Source organism: Sinohyriopsis cumingii, chromosome 17, assembly GCF_028554795.1.
Source record: "Sinohyriopsis cumingii isolate HCF-2022 chromosome 17, ASM2855479v2, whole genome shotgun sequence".
Taxonomy (NCBI): Eukaryota; Metazoa; Mollusca; class Bivalvia; order Unionida; family Unionidae; genus Sinohyriopsis; species Sinohyriopsis cumingii.
In genome coordinates this window covers 22,743,757-22,767,039 of record NC_142977.1, presented here as the reverse complement: position 1 = coordinate 22,767,039, position 23,283 = coordinate 22,743,757, and the positions used below count along the sequence as shown (strand labels likewise).

Below are 23,283 nucleotides of genomic sequence, written 5' to 3'. Positions count from 1 at the left end.
CACTCCTTTGCACACATGCAAAATGATCATGGTAGGAAGGGGATAGATCAGTTGACAAGCGGACTGCTAAACAAAAGTTTCCAAATTTATGCCATCTCTAAAAAATACTGAAGTATGATCCTTGTACACAGTAAACAGTATATAAACCACAAAAACTTTAAGAGCTAAATGGCTTGATTTATAATAACGTATATCCTGCATGCCATGCAATAGGAATCAGTCATCTGTCCATACATACAACAGTGAATGACCAACATCAAAATAAAAAAGGCTCTCTGTGACTTGATCAGGCATCTGTCCATACGTACAACAGTGAACGTCCAACATCAAAATAAAAAAGGCTCTTTGTGCCTTGATCTCTGATAAATGTCCAGAAGTTGCAATTATCCCTCGACAGTACAGGGCTCCACTCTACATCATTGGTACTAAGTACAGTGTATGTATGTCTGCAGTTTACTAAAACATTTTGTATATTATACCGATACCAACCTGCTTGGCAGACATTTTATCTAAAGACTCTAACAAAATAGTTTCAAACACTTGACCCCTTAATTTTGCTTGTTGCAATGACCTGCTAAGGCCAATGTAATACAAGTCTTGATTGTAATTTGCTGGAAGCAAAATTATTCATAAAATATGTTAACATACACTTTTGCAATATATAAAACTGCCTATGCTCATACTGGATCATTTCCATCCTTTTATCAGATTATCAATTTCAGAGGTGCATAGTTCTTGGATGCTGAAAAGCTCTTAAATTTTGGCAGTAAGTCAATAGTGCATGTAGTGTGATATCCCATAATGCCTAAAGAAAAATGATCAATTCTAAAAAGATTATGAAGTTTACACAAGGCTCCAGTCACAATTACCATCACAAAGCCTTCCAATGAAGGAAATATGACAACCAGAGACATCTATAACATCTACATAAATCTCTGTGTCAACTCTTGAAAAATTTCAGTTCACAAACATTCTAGACCTGTCAAATGTCATCCCAATGACATCTCTAATTTTCATTTTGTTGGCTAGAACAACTCTTAAATAAAGGTTGATGATCCTATCAATCACCGCTAGATTTGTAGCAAAATCACGTAAATTGTTCGTTTCAGAATCTCTGAAATTACATATTAATGTAGCATGAAAACCCGAGTAGTTTCTCGATTCTCCTGATGATATAATGAATTGTGTTGTGCGCTTTGACTACATTGGTAAACAAAATGGTAAAAACATGTTCCTGTTATTTAATTAAGTTTTATTATTATTTAGAACTATTTGTAATTGTATTAAACTCCCCATTTACATGTATATTGCGTCCCTGAGAAACTCTGTGTATGCTAAGTTCAACCCGAATCCATCTATCAACTGGGAGCTGAATTTTCATTCCTATCAAAGACATAAAACAAGGGTCCCCGAGTGGCCGAATGGTCTAAAGCACTCTCCGTCACGGATCACTACCATCTCACCTGTCTGCGTGGGTTTGAGCCTCAGGCTCGGCCAATGTGGATATGTGAGAAAGCTTGCTGGTAGCTTGACGTAGGTCAGTGGTTCTTTCCGGCATTTTCCTGGGCTCTTCCTCCACCATTAACACTGGCTGCCATGTATAGCTTATCTTGTGCTGAAAAATGGCATTAAACCCTATAAAACAAATAGCAGCTTCTATCTGGGAAACCCATGCTGTGTGTTTTATGCAAGACATGTGCCTCAGGGTTATATTTTTCTGTTTGGGTGTTAATATTAATGTAAACACAAGACACAAGCAAGTCAAATATGCATAAATCAGGAGTTTACTGTAAAAGAATTCAACTTCATACTGTATAAGAATCATGAAGCTTGAAAACTGATTATGGGCTATATGATACTAACATTCTATGGCTGCTCAGACAGTAATTGGTTTTCAAGCATCATGAATTTTTTAATCCTACAAAAATAATTCATTTCTTAAGAAAAATGCATTCACAATGGAACTGCATTATAGAACACAACTGGAGATAAGACTACCTGATTGAATGGGATGATGTCATCAAGCTACCAGGACAAAAGGTAAAAGATTGAGAAGCTGCGAAGGTGATGATAAAATAAGCTCAGCTGCCTTATGGAAGTCCAAGTACTGAAAATCACAGAACCCATGGAATTCTTAATTAATTCCCACTTTTTAAAACGTTGCAGATAGACACATTTGTTAGATTTGTTTGATTCATATAAGGGTTTGACCTTTCAAAAGTTTTGTCGTCCATACATTTGATGAACTATTCAAAATCAATTTAATATGAAAGTAATTATTTTAAACAATAGTCTACTCCCAACTAAATATCAAGAGTACTAAGAGTGGCACATTATACATCCACCCTATGTTCAAGAGTACTCCATGTAGAAACATGTAGGCATTGGTTAATTCTAGAGATTTTTGACCAATGGGTCTCAATGGCCTTGGCCTTTGGTCACAGTATGCAGCCTTGAACGTTACTGTGCAGAAAGAATTATTTCGTATCAGACTTACCATCTCTGACCTCTATACCCAAGAATCTACTGCAAGCCATAAACTATTTGATCTAGTAATTTAATTTAAAACAACAAAATATTCTACAAACATCATCATTTTGTGACCCTCAATGGCCTTAAACTTTGCATTTCTAGCCCAAAATCAATAGACCTCTTCTGTACCTTAAATGCAAGCCAACCATAAACCTTGGTTGAGGTACACGGTCTTGAACTAACCTCTTTTATGCAGAAATCATGTTTCTTCATACTGTCAGTGACCTTGACATTTTGATCCCAATAGTCTTTTTCCTTACTTCAAGTGCAAGCACTCCCCAAAAGTTTACTCCAAGTCTGTAATGTATATTTCCAGTTACTGTACAGAAACCATCGTATTATACGAGTCATAAAGCCTCAATTCAAGCATGATTTTCCTGGTTACAGATGACATCCCAAACCTTCGATTTATACAGCTCATCAGTATTCAGCATATTTTTGTCTGGTACAAAATTTCGCTAAGAAAAACAATAAAAAGTTTGTTCACAATCTACAGCTAGTAGATGGTCTGCAATATGTGGTTTGGAAGTACCTTGTCAATTTCATGATGAAAAGCACAAATTTCAATGTCCCTATGACTGAAAGAAGAAAAATGGCTTCCCTAGAAAACTAGAGTTCTCCACCATCAACAGTTACGAAACTTTGTGTATGGCATGCACTTGGAGTCAGGAAGAACCCATCAATTTCAAACATGAAAAGTCAAAGGTCAGTCTGAAAGAATGCAAAACATTTCCACATATTAACTTGACCTTATCCTTCTTTCAGTTATATTCATCTTAATTTTGGATCTTTTGGTCTCAAATATGAATAGGCTTCACATTATCCAAAGTATATGCTATTCACAAAGTTTGGTTCATGTCTCTGATTTAGAACTAATGTTTTTGTGCTAAATGCCATCTTCCTCCCATCAGTTACAGTTACAATGATTTTGACTCTTGACCCCAAAATCACGAGGCATATTTCTTACTCGAAGTGTAAGCTATCCAAAAAGTTAATTCCATGTAAATGATGTAGAATTAATGTTATTGTGCAGAAACCATTTTCCTTCCAACAGTCTCAGGGATCCTCAACCTTTAACCTCAAAATCAATAGGCTTCTGTGCCAAAGGCAAGTTTTTGAAGGTACCTGCTATAAAAAAGAAGCTCTGATGCAGAAAAGGAAAATTTATTTAATGTAACAGCATAATATACTCTGCTAAAAAACACAGATATATAAAAGCATCTTTTAATTACACTTTTGCATAATGATACAACTGTCCAGAACATGGCATATACGTTAGCTGTGTGTGGGATTTTTCAAAAAGGCAAATGCAATCATAGCTGCATGTTTCATGAACCAAGGACAAAGCTCAGCAACCCAGAAAATGATGGCCACATATTTTACCAAACTCAGGGACCAATAACAAAGCCTAGTATCATAGACAATGATGAACACATATTTTACCAAACTCAGGGACCAATAACAAAGCCAGTATCATAGACAATGATGACCATAAATTTGACGAAACTCGGGAACCAATAACAAAGCCCAGTATCATAGACAGTGATGAGCACATATTTTACCAAACTCTGTTACCAATAACAAGCCCAGTACATGTATCATAGACAATGATGACCACATATTTTACCAAACTCAGGGACCAATAACAAAGCCCAGTATCATAGACAGTGATGAGCACATATTTTACCAAACTCTGTTACCAATAACAAGCCCAGTACATGTATCCTAGACAATGATGACCACATATTTTACCAAACTCTGGGACCAATAACAAAGCCTAGTATCCTAGACAATGATGAACACATATTTTACCAAACTCAGGGACCAATAACAAAGCCCAGTATCATAGACAGTGATGGCCAAATATTTTACCAAACTCTGGGATCAATAACAAGCCCAGTATCATAGACAATGATGACCACATATTTTACCAAACTCAGGGACCAATAACAAAGCCTAGTATCACAGGTGGACATGGAAAGCTTACTTTTTAAGTCTGCTGCATAAAGTTTAAACTATGAATATAAATTGGGCAAAACACAGCACATTAAAAAGATTCTCAGAATTAAACAGATCATTTTGATCTGCAATCAAATATAGCTGCTGTAATAAAGAAATAAATATAAATAACATCTAAAAATCAAAACCCAAACAACCTTTGAACACAATTATAATCAAATTTGACACCATATACTGAAAGTTCTTTCAGATTTGGATACGTCTATCCACCATCAAAATATGGCTGTTGCTAAAGCATACAACAAAACTTTCAAACAACCTCAATTTAGACACACATCATGATAGCTGACCATTTCCGACCAAACATAATCTCAATTTTAAGCATGTGGGTGTCATTTTCACATTTTTGGTTCTGAAAAACAATTACAGCAACCAATAATTACAGCAAAAATAGAAAATATCCTAACCACAAACTGAATCTTACTAACAGATAATGTCAAGACCATAATGTTTATTTCACTAATGCCAACATTACAAATAAGATATCATGGGATAGTTACTGCAGTAAAGAGAGATAAAGTAAAAGTTATTCTTTTTTTCACAACTCATTTTGTGGCATACGCTGTACATAATTCCCTTGCTTTATTTATTCAAAGTATTATGGCTTCATTTTTATGGTCATCAGTATTACCACTACAACTAATATGCAACTCACACTTCATGGACAAGACTGATTTCAGGATATTTGTCCATGAAGTGATTCATTGATGGTGGGTCATATGTGTAATGTTTTACGATGTCAAAGTTCTGGTGTTTTTCTTCAATTCAGGTAAAATTAATTCCACCTAATTATAAAACTAGAAATAACAATCTATTAGTCAGTTTACAAGAACATTAAATTAAAGAGTATGGTTATCTGTCAGGACAAAAGAAAAAATAAATACATTAAATAAATAAGAGATTTTTGTTTTGACCTCTTAATATCTTCTTATGTATAGAAAGCAGAATTAAATCTCATCTGTACTTTTCTTGCAGGATCTACGTTAGCATGACCATATGGACACTGAAATAAAAATAAATAACATAAAAATGATGTTGAACTTCATTTTCAAACACGTTTGTTTACATGTGATAGGTAAATTAACAACATTTTAAAACACAGTTAATCAGCAGTATCCAACATATATAGCTGCCAACCTTCCAGGCTCACAATTAGTGAAAATAGGGATAAATATTTGTGAATTTGGACATGAATTCGTCAAAAATACAATGACAGTAAATCCATCCACTCTGACCACTCCGACCGTCAATACTATATCAAGTTCGCAAAATAAAATAAAACACTACATATATGCAGAAATATTTATTTATCAAGACATGATACTGTGGCAGACTTGAACTTCCTCAACTGCTTGATCGTAAATTTGTTTTCTAAACAGTTCCAACTTCTTGCCTGCTAGGTGATCTTGGGGACTAAAATTGCTGACAAATTTTCTGCAGCTAAGGAGGCTCTAAAGTCTGTCTTATTTTTCCTCACTAAAGAAAATACTCTTTTGCTGTCACTGTTGCTGTGAGGAATGCACAGGAGCTGCAGCATTTCTGGTTCTTCCACAGGAAAATTTGGAAGCGATTTTCGAGTCTGGGAACATTTGTCAGAACAAATGTTTAGCATGGTCTCCAGCTGATAAAGGTAGATTGTGTTCAACAAGAAAACTCACAAATAATGCTTCAGCGTTGGTAGCCTGCAGGTCTTCCACCAATGGTTTAAAATATTCCAGAGCTGAAATCTGCGAATTCTTAATTTTCCCAACTTCTATGTGTTTTTTGCAAACGACATTCTTCCTCACATTGTCTCTGCGATAGCACACCGAGTGCAAAAAGCATGAATGAATATCAATGTTTAATGGCAGAATGCACGGCCAATTTTTGATATATTCCAAATTAAACTTCACTTTTTGAGTAATACATTTCTTTTTCCTTGGTGGTGAAGACATTTTCAAGATCTTACATGCGATGCTGAACAGTAACTCAAATCAGTGTTTTGACGCATGCGCGGAGCAAATTTCCGGTTAGGTCCCAGTTTCTCTCAAAAGCATTTGTAAAACTACTCTTATACATATAGATTAAAATAGGCTAAAACGCTTGCTACCGGGCCAAATGTACTAATCGGCTGTAGATCTACTAATATCGTGACCATCAGTACCGGACCGTTTCGGCAACTGCGAATATCACAACTATCGCTTAACGGGAAATTGGTTACTTTATTAGAGATTTAAAATAATTGAGGATTGGAAAATTCGTGAATTTTTGGCTTATGGCGTGAATCCGTGAATCGCTGAAAAAGTCGTGAAATTCACACCAAATCAGTGAGGGTTGGCAACTATGAACATATAAGGATAAACAAGATAAGAACAACAACAATACAGTAGAAATATCCAGTTGCTGTGCATTAACTCATTCGGTCCCAGAGGTTTTTGTCGTTTTTGCCTGAAATGTGCGTAGAAAATACATTTGGGGGGTTATTTCTGAATACATGGTAATACAGCGGTTTTCAACAGATTTTCCATGAGAATAATGCCTAGTTGTACTCGAAACATTATTTTCCATTGGTTATTTTGCTTGTGCATGAGCAGAAGGGTAAAAGTTGTTTTTTTGTTTTTTTTGCTTAATGGACCCATCATTTTTGTATGGAGACCGCAATTTATTCCAAATGCCCACCTTATCCTAGTTTTTGAAAAGGTTCACCTGTCTGCATGCAGTTAAGACTGGTATGTCTTAGATCTGCAGCCAAAAGGTCTAAAATCCGGACCCAAAACCGCATTCCGATCTCGAGCGAATTTTGGGTGGAAAAAAACCGGGTCCAAAGAATGAGGTTTTTCTCTCTGTATTTTGTAGTGCAACTAGAACTTCCAGATTATTTGATATCATTTTAGAGCTATATCTGTCTGCTTTCTTTTAATACCACCCACGTTGGTGTATCTTAAATGGCCTTGATGCTGCAGAGCTTTGAAGTAGGGTACAGCCTCATCACGCCTATAGACGGGATCGGGGCCAAATCGGTTAATCAAGTTTATGGAAATTTCTTAGAAATTGTCAAGAATGGCTCTTTTTGTAACTTATGTGCAATACTGATTGACAAATGATGAAATAAATAAGTAATATTCCGATTTAGTGATGTCACAAAAATTCACCCATTAACTCATTCGACCCCAGAGGTTTTTGTCGTTTTTGCCTGAAATGTGCGTAGGAAAGACATTTGGGGGGCTATTTCTGAATACATGGTAATACAGCGGTTTTCAACAGATTTTCCATGAGAATAATGCCTAGTTGTATTCGAAACATCATTTTCCATTGGTTATTTTGCTTGCGCATGAGCAGAAGGGTAAAAGTTGTTTTTTTGGTTTTTTTTGCTTAATGGACCCATCATTTTTGTATGGAGACTGCAATTTATTCCAAATGCCCACCTTATCCTAGTTTTTGCAAAGGTTCACCTGTCTGTGTGCAGTTAAGACTGGTATGTCTTAGATCTGTGGCCAAAAGGTCTAAAATCTGGACCCAAAACCGCATTCTGATCTTGAGCGAATTTTGGGTGGAAAAAAAAACGGGTCCAAAAAATGAGGTTTTTCTTTCTGTATTTTGTAGTGCAACTAGAACTTCCAGATTATTTGATATCATTTTAGAGCTATATCTGTCTGCTTTCTTTTAATACCACCCACATCGGTGTATCTTAAATGGCCTTGATGCTGCAGAGCTTTGAAGTACGGTACAGCCTCATCACGCCTACAGACAGGATCGGGGCCGAATCAGCTAAACAGTGAGTTAGGCAAAACCCTGCACAACAAAATTTAGCTAAAATCCAATTATATTTCGTAAAGTTCCATTATAGATAACAAAGCTGTGAGAGATGGAATGATGAGTTGCTGTGATTACAACAGCCCTTGTTGCTAACTTCAACAAGCTGGTCCCTAATGTACCATGCACTTGCACTGAAGAATATGGGTGTTGTGCAGTTTAACAATCTGCTGAGTAAGCATTTTTCTTCAAAACAATTTTAAAAATATTTTTTTTATGGTAATCTTATTATATTGACCCATCTCAACCGATAACATTTTTGCAGTGTTCAATTTTTTTTATATAATTATGACTGACTAAACCCAAATATCTGATTTTTGATAACAAAATAGTTTCAATCCCTGCAGAGTTTAAATTTCATAATATTTACTAGACTGCAACAGTCATACAAATAAAACCTTGTGGAAGGGTCTCCATACATTGCATGTACAGTAGTCCCCCTCTTATAAGGCCACCCCTAATGCAGCAGGGAAGTGGCCTTATAATGCTGGTGGCCTTTCTAGAGGGGGATGACAAATGCGAATAGTAAATACATATGAAAAAAGTCACAAGTACATTTAATTTTAAATATTTAATATTTTAATTAAAAAATAACATGCATGATGTGAAATAAATGTAAAACAAACTTTGTCATCATTTGCAAATGAATGCTATGAATAACCATTGATACAGTTTTAAAACTGTCTTTTTAATTATGTTACAGTTCACATCACGTCACTTTGTTGGAAACAGTCTAAAAAACAAACCAGTCTCATCACATTAAAAATATCCTTGCTGTCATATCCCCTGCATATATAGTTTAGTCTATTGTTCCAATCTTCGACAACTTCATTATTAACATCAGCTGATTCGCCGCTAATGACAGAACACTTCATATTGTGTCGCACTTGAAATCTGTGCAACCATCCGTTACTTGCGGTAAAGTCGTCATATCCCAGTTCAACTGAGAAATTTTTTGCTTTTTCTTGTCTTTCAAATCAGGATACAAGCGTCTCCTGGCTCAAACAATCTTCCTTTCTCCGTCCCTTTCACCTTTCCACTTCTGCAGAATTGTTTCATTATCTTTCACGATATTGTTTATCTGAGTCTTCCCGACGTTAGTTTTCTGCAAGGATCCTCGACGCGCGCCACCCCCCCCCCCCCCCCGGTCAGTTGAAATACTTTCACGTTCTCCTCTAAACTGAGAGTTCTTTATTTTCCACGATGACATGTTGATCTTTTTGCATTAAGTTATTCATGTTGCCAACTATAATACTGATAAAACAATTTTGTATTCATCTAAACAAATTGCCGTGTTTTTAAAGAAAGTGATCTTGTCACGTGATTTGTTAGTCGCAGTCTGGTACCCTATTGTTTTTATACATTTCTTGAAACTAGGTGAGAGAAGCCAAAACGGCTTCGATATGTACCAATAACATCACGCAGATTTGACCTCGCGGCCGCTAGGATTCGTAATTTTGACAATTATTGTCAGTAGTAACAGCCACTGATTTCCAAAGTGAACAAGCTCAACATCTTACTAAGGGAAGCCATAAAGGTTATTAAACCATTTTCCTGCTGACTTGGGTATTGTACATCGATACTGCCACTTCTCAGCTGTTACTACTGTTCGATAATTGTATTCTTAACAATTATCAGAGTGACTAAACCGGACATCTTATGATAACACAGCAGTCAGGCTAATTGGATTACATGTACGTACCCTTTTGTATGGATTAAAATTTGAGTCTTTCTCGGTTTTTATGGAATAAATTTGGCTTCTCGTGAGGCGCAAATGATACAATATTAACCTTAGTGGTAAATGTACTTTACTCAACACTTCTTTCAGTAACGAAAACCTGACATTGGGAAACAGAAATCGGATTACTTAACACACGTTATGAATACAATACTGGTTCTGGATACGTATTCAAATAAAATGCGGCCGCTTGTGAGGGGTAAATTTTACGATGTTGCATTAATATGCTGGCCGCTGGTCGCGTTAGCCGGGTGGCCTTTCGCGAGGGGTACTTTTGAACACAAACTCGTCGGTGCCAACGGATCCTGGCCGTAAGGAGCGGGTGGCCGCTGGTCAGGGGGGCCGTTCAAGAGGGGGACTACTGTAGTTACATATAAATACAGTATACAAAATATGGAATATATTTAAAAAAAAGTGCATATATTGTTAAGCACAAGGTAGAATTTTAATGATTCTTGAGCAAAAAAAATTCTTAAAAGAGAGAAGAAAAAAATGGTGGTATTTTCTTGGTATACCTACATGTCGACAAGCATTTCCACAGCATCTGCCCCTGTTCATATGTGCAAGTCTGGTCATAACTTGGTAACCTGTAGCTGGGTCCATATAGAACAGTTTTCCAGCCTTCAACACAAAAAGAAAACAAAAATGCAAATCTGGATGATCAATACAAACATTAAATTAAGCACATTAAGGTTGATTGAGAAACTTGTGTACACTGCCAGTAAATATAACATGAACTATGTGTCTAATTTAGATTTTTAACATTGCTTGAATAATTTTAGTCAAATCGCTACAATTTCTGCAGTGTGGCAGTTTGTAGTAATGTCTAGCACTGGGGCATCATGCCATAGACATGAAGCATCATGTCTCGCTCAGTCAAATTATCCAGACACCAGACCAACCACTCCTAACACTAACCTCTTAATGCTGAGCACAAAGTGAGGCAGCTGCAAGTACCATTTTATTTTTACAAGTCTTTGGCATGACTTAGGCAGGTTCAAACTCATAACCTCCAGCATCTGAGGCAGCCACTCTAACCACTTAGGCCACCAGAGCAGTAACATGAACTGAGCTGCAGGACTAAGTCTTCACAATACTGTATCAAACATTTCCTAACAAATGAGTCAAATTCTTTAAAGATGTTTGGTATGCCTATACAAACATAATACTTTCTTTTTGGTGACATAGAATGACCCAGCAGAGCTTAATATAAACTTTTTATTGATTAATTGATACTCAAAATGGTGCTTCCTGGACATGCCCTTGGACATCCAAGGTGACCAGCTTTAAAATCTTATCACTACTCCTCCTGAAAGTATGACTGAACTGACAGATTTTCACTAAAAGACGTCCTATAAACTGTAGCTAGTCCTAAATATAAATGGTAAAAAATATGCATATAATGCAACCATCTTGGAAATCTTGTTTTTGCCAATCCAGCTAAACAGACGGTCATGCTGACATGGGGTGAAATTAAGATTTGATTCAAAAGAAAACTGCTGTTCAGCTCCAACTGGTATTTGGAAAATCTTGTTAAAGTCATTTATTCTTGTGCGATATATCTCAGTGACATGGGGTTTTCAACAAAAGACTTCTTTCATTCAGTTTGCCTTAACTAAATTTTGTGTAAATATCTGCTTGACCCACTTCTGATGACTGGTTGTTTTTGTTGGGTTTAATGCCATTTTTCAATAAATGATAGGCTATACATGACAGCCAGTATATTTGTTCAAGGAAGAACCAACTACCTACAGGAAACTACTGGCAAGCTTTCTCAAATACCCACACTGGGTGAGCTGAGGTCTGATCTTGCAGATTTGTGAGATGTGTGAGTACTGTAATCTGGTATGGTGAACACGTGGCCACTTGGGGTCTTCTACTTCTGATGAAGAGATGGTCTCATACATATGGGATTTTTAGTAAAAGACATTGCTAGTTTGTCCAATGTAAAACTCGTACTGATCAGACATCAAGCAGGTCTGCCTTGGAAATCTTGTCAAAATTGCTACTACTAAGGTTTTAACTAAATTATTTCTCACTGTACTTATATGAACCCAAATGGAAATGATGTAATTGACCTAAAAATTTTTACAAATCTCATAACGGCTACTTATCCTGAAGAGATGTCAGTGGCAACATTAAAATAAGAAATATTTCTTTTTTGCAATGTTCTTGTGATAAAATCATGCTGATCTAGCCTTAAAAATGGTTGCCTTAGATCAAAGTATATTTTGTCGTGATCAAGGATCTATCATAAGCTATGTCATGAAAGTGCATAAAAACACAATTATAAAACCACATTACAACTGGTTCTCATTAGCAGAGAACTAAAATTAAGAGAAATAAAGTAGCAATGATCAAACAAAATTTAACAAGAGTACCATAAATGGTACATTATATGGCTGCTGTTTAATACTCCTCTGTGTAACTACTAGTTAGGCATGTGGTCTTGAATGCAACTTGATTTGCAGAAACCATTATTTTCTGATTAGATTTACCATAACTTCCAATCTCTTGACCCCAGAATCTATAGGTTTATTTATTACCCTAAGCACAAGTCATCCACAAAACTGGGTCAAAGAACTTTCTCCAGAACAAACGTTTTTCTGAAAAATAATTTTCTTCTAGCATCACAATCTCTGTGACCTTTGTCATTTTGATCCCCAAGTCAACAATCTTTCTACATTCCTTAAGATCAAGACCTCCACAAACTTTTTTTTTCAAGTGCATGGTATAGAACTAAAGTTATTATGCAGTGACCTTGACAGTTGACTTTTTTGACCCCCAAATGGATAGGCTTTCTTTCTAATCCATTGTTCAACGAGACCATTTCCTCTTTTCATCATGGTGGACTTGATGCTTTGCCTTTTTTTTCCCCAAACTGCCAGGTTTCTTTTCACCCAAGTGATCGTTTTTATTCTAGATTTATGATATAGAACTACTGTCTGTGCAGAAACTGTTTTTCTTCTTTTAGTCAGTGACTTTGATCTTATGACTCCAAGATCAATTGGTTTCTCCTTGACCCAAAGCGCAAGCCATCCACAAAGTTTGCTCCTTGTCTGTGATGAAGAACTAATGTTACTGTGTGAAAACCAATTTCTTCTTTTGACTAGTGACCTTGACCTTTGATCTTAATTCAAAAGATTATTTCGTCCTTGTCCCAGGTGCATGTCACTGATAAAGTCTGGTAACTGTTAATGGAAGAGAATGCAATTCACTGTGTGGAAACTATTTTCCTCTTAGAGTCAAAGTGACCTTGACACTTGACAGCAAAATCAATAGCATGTACCTTACCCAAGAGCAAGCCATCCACAAAGTTTGCAAACTATAAGTGGTGGAGCACTCAAGCTTTTGTGTATAAACTTTTTTCTTTTTTCAGTCACAGTAACCATGATCTCTGAGATTTTTTTACCCCCAAATTTATAGTGTTCTTCTTTACCTCAAGCGCAAGTCATCCATAAAGTTCAGTAACTGTACAACTCAACTTACTGTGTGGAAACAAAACTCGTAACATATGGACATAAGTTAATACATTCTGCCTTATAAACAGAACATTCCATATGTTATTTATAGTTGGCAAATATACATTTATGAAATAAAATTATGTGTACGTCAAATACCCTATGATACTTGTCATTTCTGTTGTGGATTGTTCCATGACCAGATTCTATGAGTGTACTCACTGCATACAACCTCTTTCTAATGTACAGCTTTGGAAAGACATAAATACTATTATAGCACATGTTGTGAGAACTTATTAATGTAGACCTGGATGTACTATTAGATTTGTTCATAAAAGTGATTGCTCTCATCATAAAACATAAGGCATCCAGAGGAAGCCAAAGATGATCTAGTCATTGGCTGTTGATCATGCAGTAAACATGTTTGTTGCAGAGATTAATGGACCTCATGTGCACCAAAGTATCTTCTGGGGTTTGCATCTGGTCTAACTATTCCAACTATATGGATGAAGGCAGCAAATTGCAAGAAGGCAGTGTATTCTCACCTACACAGATAAGCTTGTTGAGCTTAACTTGTCGCAAAATACATAGTCATTAATATGGAAAGTTCATCAATAAATAAGCATATTTATTCCTACTTTCAGTTGTGTTGATCAGAAAGGGCATGCTATGAAAACTACAATGCACATAGCATTGACAAATCTATGTGGTCATGATAAACTCTAACAGTTAACCAGTTAACTTTTTTTGGTGTTAGGGTGTGGTACTAACAAAGATATACCACATTATTATGTCTCATGACTCTAATATAAACAGTACCTAATAAATTGTCTTTCATTTCAACAAACGCTTAAGCACTTAATAAAGGTGACAGAGGCCTATTTTTGCCAAAATGTTGTAATACTTATCAAGCTCCATCTCCTGACTAAATTTCACGAATCTGGCAAGAATAAAGTGTGCCTAAAACTAGTGAGGTCATGAGTTAAATTCACAAAGTCAGTAAACGGCGAAATATCGGTAACAATATGCCAATTTCATAATAAGGGTTGGTACCGATGTACTAAATACAGATACATAGCAATTTCATGATTCTAGCATGAGGAGTGCCTGAGAAATGAACATCAATACACAAATTTAACCAAAGCCAGTGAAGCATAAAATATGGGTCATAATTACCTACTTCTGCAATGGGGTGTAGTGCTCATGAAGAAGCATCTCCTTACCAAGTTTCATTATTTTTAATAGGATAGTATGTACACACCATGCCAAAAACTGGGTAATGGGATAAAATCAAAAACTTGATTTAAGCCAGTAAAATGTGAAAGGTAGGACACAGTAACCTTCTTATAGGAATGTGTATTGACTGAGAGATATTCAATCATCTAGTTTAACGATTCAACCAAGAAGTTAAAACATAAAATTTAACCAGACAGTGAAGAGTAAAATACGGGTCACAGCAACCTATGATGAGGGTGTAGTAGCTATAAAGATGCTTCTCCTTGCCAGTTCCATAATTCTAGATATAACAGTACAACTGTATACAGGATGTAAAAGCCTATGTGGTTATTAGCTCAATTCAATGATAATGGAGGTTTTCTGTTATTAATATACTTTTTTTTTAATCTTCCATACCTGAAAACCCCATAGCCATTGTTATTTTAAATTTCAATTGCATCATTTGCATTTAAAGGTATGACCAAAACAAAACGGCTGCCAGTAAAACTGACCCTAGTAGTTAACACATGGAGGTGATGCATCATTGGAACAAGTGAGTAAGGTAATGATTACAGTGTAGGAAAATATATGTGGCAAGTTGTTGAGGAAATTTAAGAAACTGAAATTACTAATGCTACACCTATTACAATATGGACATCGAATGACTATGAAAAACTAAAACAAATGATAATTTTTGGACAGAATTACAAAAATAATGTGCATTCAAATACAAAGTGTGATCACAGAGTGTTTTCTACCTTTTATATTAAATAAGCCACACTGAGAAAATTAGAACATGAGACCCCTATTTTTAGCCAGAATTACTGACAATAACTCTTGGAAAGTGATTTGTTTTTTTTTGAAAATGGTTATATTTGGCACTCCACACCTATCTCCTAATATAATATAATTTTGTGATGTTCTACTTGATATTTGCTTCTCTTATTTCTCCATCATCTATAAGGCAAACGTTTGATCAAGATATGCATTTATAGTTCATATTTCTATAGCGAAGATAAGAGATGACTTATTCATCAACAGTATTCTTCATGATTCTATGTATGAATTTATGCAAAACACTGAGAATATTGTTAGCTGAATGATAAACCTAAGAGTAAAATCTGAAATGCTGGTTAGCGATTTTCTTACTGTGTTTTTTGCTTTGCACCCTGCTCCCTCATATCCCTAATTTGTCCAAAAAGAGATGTCATTATTCCCAAAATTTCAAGTCTAGTCTGACCCCTGGTGTAAGTGACTGATGTAGTTGGCATGTGAAGTACAGACACTGGGGCAATCATAATTTATATGGTTTTTACAAGCAGAGACAAGAAACTTTCATACATCTGTTATTTTGTGCTTTGAGTCTACACAGTAATTAAAATTACTGGAAAATGTAGTGACCAAACAACTGCACAGGGTAACTATAACTAATATCCACTATCAGCTGTATAAGTTCGTAAATGGTAGTTTGAGCTCATATGTTGGTCATGTCTGGCAAGGGCAGCCCTTTTAGGATCTCTAAAAGATGTACCTTCAAAAAATGTCAATAATAATGTGAAGAAAACTATCAAAGTGATAGAATAATTACCTTTACAGCTGTTAAATGCTTTTCATGAATTATCATTTCCAAGGGAGATAATTTGTCATACTGTACAAGTGACTCCCATGAATCTGTCTCATTTAGGGCTGATTGCCAGAGTTGCCTCCCATGTGTTTGAAATCCTCGAGTTCTATTTTTTGACAACACTACTGGAAATGGCACATATGTTTTTATGTTAAAATGTTTTGCTAATATATACATTTGATTGAAAGACTGAACAGGAACTTGTTTCACAAAGTTGAAATATCCGTGAAATTTTTTTTTAGAATAAGGCATAGGCTTTATGCTGTTCTTTGATTTATTACAATCCACAGATAGGCTTAAATTTGAAGTATCAGACTGCATGGTTCTTGATGTCCACAAAAAATGACTTGAAAATTCATCCAATGTATTTGGACTTTGCCTGGCCATGTTGATGTTGACACACATATGTAAATAATCATTCTTTGATAGTAGTAATCTGTGCAGGCGATCACATTGCTGCCATGCTGCTAATGCATTGATTATCATCACTTTTCTGGAATGTGACTGAAATAAAACATAGAAAAAAGATTTAAAAAAATAAACACAGAGTGTCAATCTGACACAATCATCTAAAAGCAACAACAAATTTACTAACATTATCAACAAAGTTCAACTTTAAATTTGCTATCATGACACTGCTGAACTTAATCTGAATGAAAGAAGTAAAATGAATGAACTCAAAGTAAAATAGGCAGCAAAAATATAGTAGAGAACTGACCCTCATATTATCTATTAAACATCCACTTTTTTCTCCCTCATTTGATGTTTTCTTATAACTTGCAGAGAAACAACATAATAAGTCTAACTAGTTCTCAAATGAAGCTTAACTCATCCCCACTATGTTTGATATAGGACTTGTATAAAGTAATGTCTGCAGTGAAATAAAGCAAATATATTTTATTTTTAAAAATAAAAATACAACCAGTACATTTAATCTGGAAATGGAAGGCATTCCTTATGCAAAAACAGAACATACATTTTTGGATGAATGAACGAGTCGATCCTCTTAAATGTAAGTAGTGTTGGTTTGATCAGGTATTTTATCCCTCATTTTTAATCAATTCTGTATTAAAAAATATTTATGAAAATTGCAAAACACAAACTTATGTTTTCAATCTTTCTCTTAATCGTCAAGATGTTAATCATGCCTTTCAGAGTGCATCATATGGCTTAGTGAGCAAGATTAAACTTGATCACATGGCTCTGTTGGAGTGGGTGTCCTCACAGTGATCCAGAACTATTTTAACAAGTGTGTACTGAACATCCGGAACTTGTGTGATTTGGATTTTTAACCCTTATTTTAAAAAAAATTAGTCATATCGCTACGATGTCTGCAGTGTGGCAGTTTATAGTGATGCCTAGCACTGGGTTAATATGCCGCACACATGTAGCACGATGTCCCACCCAGTCACATTTTCCTGACACCAGGCCAACCAGTCCTAACACTAACCTCTTAATGCTGAGTGCCTAACAAGGAAGCTGATAGTACCATTTTATGAAGTCTTTGGTATCACTTGGCCAGGGTTTGCACCCACGACCTCCAACATCCAAGGCCGACACTCTATCCACTAGTTCACCAGATCCTGAACTTGAATGACTGCATAATATACAGCAACAGAATGCACCAACTTTCAACATGAATTGTCTTATGGCAGGAGTAACATACTGACAACTTTGGTCTAAATGCCTAAAAATAAATAGTTCTACATAATTTGAATGTATTAAGAAAGATTCTTAATGCATTTATAAATTTATTTGTATGTGCAAAATATGCTGCTGACATAGAGGTCCATCACTAGACCTTTGTTCTGACATGCAGAAGAATGGCTCTGAATAGTCCAAGTCACAATGTTCCACCTCTAATCAATCAGATAGCTCACATGATTTTCAATTTCATAAGCTTTGCAGTGGGAGTGGAAAGACAGAGGAGAGGATTAAGAAAACCCCACCCACCATCTTTCCACATGTCCTGGTGGAATTGCCATGGCATCTCACTGAAAAAAGCACTGCATACCACACTTTCTATCAAAGTCACACTGATGACCACCACAGAGTGGCTGTGATCTCAATACCGTGGGCATGGTTTACTGACCATGACTCCTGCAAGCATTCTCTAAAGAGAGAGAGAGATAGAGAAAAGCAGGCATTAACTTAGTTATCTCTTTCGAGAACATCTTGCTTACTTTTTGATACTTGAAAAAAACAAGATCATTCAGTTAATATCAAACATTACCAAAGGTTCCATATAATAATAATAATAATAATAATAAAATAAAAATAAGCTTGACAACTCAATTTCAATTGACTCGTCATCACCATGGATATCCTGGTGAAGTTGGGCATTTAATACACTATCAGTCTTACATGTGGATGCCTCATTAGTGATGTTCAGAGATGGTTCTTTGTTATTATAACTTGAGGAAATTTACATGAAACACAGCTTAATGTAATATTTTATGAAATTTTTATAATTTAAATCAGCATATTTTCAGCTTTAGACAAATCTTGATATATAATTTATTTTGACTAATTTATTTTTTTATAGTTGTGTTTGATAATAGTAAGAATTACAATAAACAAAAATAAAACCTTAACACATGTCTTCTGTCTCTGATTATTTGCACTTCTTATTTTTACAGGTGTCACAAGAATATTGTGAAGTGTGTCAAAATGGGTGACATAATAAACAAACTTTCTGACATGAGGGTCATCTGTTTGACAAGAATATGTTGGAATATATCAATAATTTGATAAAATAACTAATGATTATAAAAAGTAATGAGTGGCATCACAATGATAGGAGTATATTTCTGAAAATGTGAAAATACGTACATAAGTGCGTCAAAACCAAGGAGTCCAGGATATAATTTCCTACCAAAAATATTAAAATCATAACTGCTGAATAATGTGTATCTTCGGAAAACTAAATTTATAACTTTTCAAAATTAACACATTTTTTTCAAAAATAAATTTCTGATGCAGAGGCTGAAGCCTGCTAATATCAATTGATATCACTGCAAAACCATTGAAGACCTGCCACATATATTCAATAGCTGCTCAAAATATCAGGTAGCTAGAATGGAATTTCAAAAAGCCCCACCCAAAAATTGGATCCCTACCACTTACCCAGTTTCCTTAAAAATAACAACCCCAACATAAATCTGACCTACCAAAACATACTTAAATTACTAGACACATCCAAGCTAAAAGAAAAAATATAAAACACCCTAAAAACAAAATAAACAAACCGACCTCACTTACAAATAAATTTCCACTAACAGATGGGCACCCTTTACATGTCCTGGGGGACCTGAGTACTCAGCAAGGGTGTCCCTCTAACTCAAAAATAACAATCTGTAAAACAGACATAACCCACCCAAATACTCTCTAAAACCAGATTAATAATATACGTAAATAGATGGGTGCTTTTAATAAGCACCTAGGGACCTGAATACTCAGCAAAGGTTCTCGTCTTCTTAAATCCCAAATATATCCTTAAAAATCAACCAAAAATTTTGTTTTTTTTAAAATTCTCTGCTCTCATTCTAGCCCTAACATGAAAGTCAGCCAAGGTAATACTGTGGCCTACTACTGTGATACAGACCATACTAACATTAAAGCAACACACGGCCTACTACTGTGATACACTTAAGCAGCACAGAGTTTTCCATCCAATCCAACCTAACACTCAAGCAGCACCGAGTTTTCCACCCAATCCAACCTAGCTCATCTTTAGAACAATTTTGGACACAAGAACCAAAACTCAGAATTCGTGCAAGTACATCCATTTAGACCAGTACCCTGGAATGAGCGGACTCCTGCCTGCAGATGGTTCTCTTGCCTCAGTCAGACACAAATAAGCGTGCAACACGCACATCAAACACCTAACATAAATAAAGCAAAAATAAAGCACTATGGTGTCAGAATCCTTACACAATTTTATGAAGAGGCTTAGAAGAACTACCCAGTCCAGTAGCTAGTAGAAGCAGCTAACTACATTTCTATGCTACACCGCTACCATTTCCCCAAAATGACCAGAGAGGAAAAAGGACTTTGGAGAAATGTAAAGAACCATAAGAAAAATGGGGAACTTCTGCTTAAAAAGCCTTTCTAAGGACTTCCAGGGAACCATTTTGGCTTGGTATGCCGTTTTGATAAAACTATTATGTACACTAACTTGATCCTTCAATCCACCCGCACCGCTTTTAAATTTCAAACCTTTTATCATCTAACAGTGATCAAACTTTTTATATGTCGCTCAGACATATTAGTTATTAAAAATTTGATGGGCATCTACAACGTACACTATGTACAAGAATTTTTCCGATTGTTAGGATGCTGGAAATTTTGATTTGACCAAATTGCACAGGTGGCTAAGACATTATTGGCATCTTTTATTGTTCATTAGTACAACTAGACTAAATTTGACTAAGTACCGGCTGGCGTTCTTGGTAGTGCCGAGTTCCTTGCCCTCTTGCCTCTCTCGGACATCGTTTAACGGCGGAGATGTGGAACATTTTCCACCTGCATAAAGCTTGGTGTCCCGATGTGACGTCATCGTTGCGACCCATCGCAACGGGCGTTACATACTGCTTGGGTCGACACCTAGTACAGACAATAACGGACTGAAATCAACACTTTGTTAACATGAGTGTGTGCTGGTTCACACTCATGAAAGCTCTTCATTCAGGTCGTTAGGGACACATAATCCTACGACCTAACGGCTAAAGTAGCAGTGCTCCTTGAGCACATAAACGCCTGTGGGATGTGGCACTAATTCCTTCCCCCAGGAACATTTAGCATCCCGCTGTGCGGGAATAAACCCGTCGCACATGCCGTTTTGGGCGCACGCGACGTAAATCCAGATAATAATCAATCAATTCATTATGATGTATAATCAAGATCAAGCCAAAGGCAAGGTTATACTTTGCTGATATTCCTTTCCTTGATGAGTTACTTCCCCTCAACATCCTTGAAATATGAAGTGAAGTTTTTCCATGTCTTATATTATAACTCATAACTTAACCACAAATAAAAATCCGTAATTTTTATTTTACTTCTCAAATGTTTGAAACTAATACTTCGAGTAATAACATTTTTCTGACCTCTATCACAACAGTTCGACCTACACGCAGCTGAAGATTACTAGACTGGTTCCACATTAATTGAATATGATGCTATCAAATGCCAGAGCAGAGTCGTTCTCCGGATTATTCTGTGTGTCTGTTCCACAATTGGATATATTTCAAAGGGCTTATCAGTTAAATAAAAAAATAAATAAATATACTGTACTAGAAGCTGAAATCTCACTGTCAGGCTAGAAACTATTTTCAGCACAGCCGTGAATATGAGATTTTCAACATCATACATTTGATCTTAAGCAAGGTTGTAATTACTGGCTCTAAAAGTATTCTCACACCATTCCGTTTGGTTGAACCTACCCATCGATTTTTAAAACACAATGCATCAAGGATTTTAAAAAATTGTTCAAAACTTAGTCATTTCATTCATTGATTTAAAATCTAACCTGATTGTCGCCCAGGGGCCCTAACCACTGTCATCTTGTTGGCGTTTCGAAACAAACAGGAGTTTCTTTAATAACCCTGTCGCCATATTTACTTGGGCCATTATATGTTTTCAAGCAATATGCGTGATGTAGTTCACCGTCTTTGATAATCTTAAATTCCGTAAATTCTGGATTTACATATCTTTGAACATATATACAAGAGTTCCTCCTATTTTTTTTAATTCTTTTTTGTTCAGTTTGTTTTATAAATATTAAAACTAGACATAGCAGACAGCACAGTTTGTAGCAAAATAGACTATTCTAGAAACCAGAAATGTAATGTGAGCATTCTGTTTGTTTATTTACATCGGAGGCTTTCATTTGCATTGAAATGCCAATAATTTCGTCAACGTTAGGTACCCCTTAGCACAAGCCTTTGTCCTGTATCCATTTTGAATTTTGCGCTAGATATGACCGTTAGCAAATACTTGTAAGTGTTAAAACTGTACGCTGGTATGTTCTGGAAAGAATTTTGTAGTTTTTATTTAGTAAAATTTTACATTTTACTAAACAAGTGACATCATACCCAGGTATCGTCTATCAGTATCAACACAGATTGGGGGTTCAGTATATCAAACTAAGCTGCTAATACTATACTTTTCTCTACAAGAAACGTTAGAGGTGTATTTGATGACGAGCATGCAAACTTTAGATGACAAGATTGAAAGCAAATAAATTATTTAATAAATTATTTAACTTATCAGAGTAAACAATTATTATTATTATTATTATTATTATTATTATTATTATTATTACTACTACTACTACTACTACTACTACTACTACTATTATTATTATTATTATTTTGTTGCTGATGTTGTTGCAATTTTGTATTACCTCCTTCAAAAGCTCTTTTATAAACATATCAAACTTCCTGGAAAACGTTCATTTTCTGACGAATAAGAGTTAATGCATTGGGATTTCACCTAAAATTGTCAGATGATACAAATTGACATCAATAATATTCCAATAAACAATTTTACAAAATAAAAATAAAAAAAAAATAAACGTGAATTTATTTAATTAGGAAGAGAACGATGTAACACTTCCGTGGGGAATTTCGGCACTATGTATTTTATTTTAGGAGTCGGTATCGTGGTATGTTATAGTTAATGAGAATGGATAACAACAACATTGAATAACCAGTCTCTTGATGGTTGGAACGAAGACACTTCCCCCTTCAACAATGATTCTTATTCATCGTTAATCTTACAGACAAATAGCTGTGCATACCGACAGATTCATGGACTATTGGTAACAGATCAAGCAGCAAGGATGTCAAGGCTTAGGTGAGTGTGTTTTGTTTGAAGTGCATGGTATAAAACTAGTGAGATAA

General features: G+C 35.5%; 2 protein-coding genes across 14 annotated transcripts in view; one reads left to right on the top strand and one right to left on the bottom strand.

Moving 5' to 3' along the window:
* Nucleotides 1-3,680: 3,680 nt before the first annotated feature.
* LOC149777923 (uncharacterized) lies at nt 3,681-21,543 on the bottom strand. The gene is made up of 4 exons (XM_089939032.1): nt 21,487-21,543; nt 16,346-16,885; nt 10,601-10,702; nt 3,681-5,554 (listed from the first exon to the last, which is right to left on the bottom strand). The coding sequence occupies exons 1-4, from the start codon at nt 21,541-21,543 to the stop codon at nt 5,480-5,482; spliced, it is 774 nt and encodes a 257-aa protein (XP_089795158.1). The 3' UTR covers nt 3,681-5,479.
* A 1,557-nt stretch (nt 21,544-23,100) lies between these two features.
* Nucleotides 23,101-23,283, top strand: part of LOC149777922 (DENN domain-containing protein 1B-like) — a 161,291-nt gene continuing 161,108 nt past the window's right edge. For all 13 annotated transcript variants that reach the window (XM_089939019.1, XM_089939028.1, XM_089939023.1 and 10 more), the window contains exon 1: nt 23,101-23,236. In XM_089939019.1, coding sequence (XP_089795145.1) covers nt 23,223-23,236 — 14 coding nt within the window. In that variant the 5' untranslated portion in view covers nt 23,101-23,222. The remainder of the gene's footprint in view (nt 23,237-23,283) is intronic.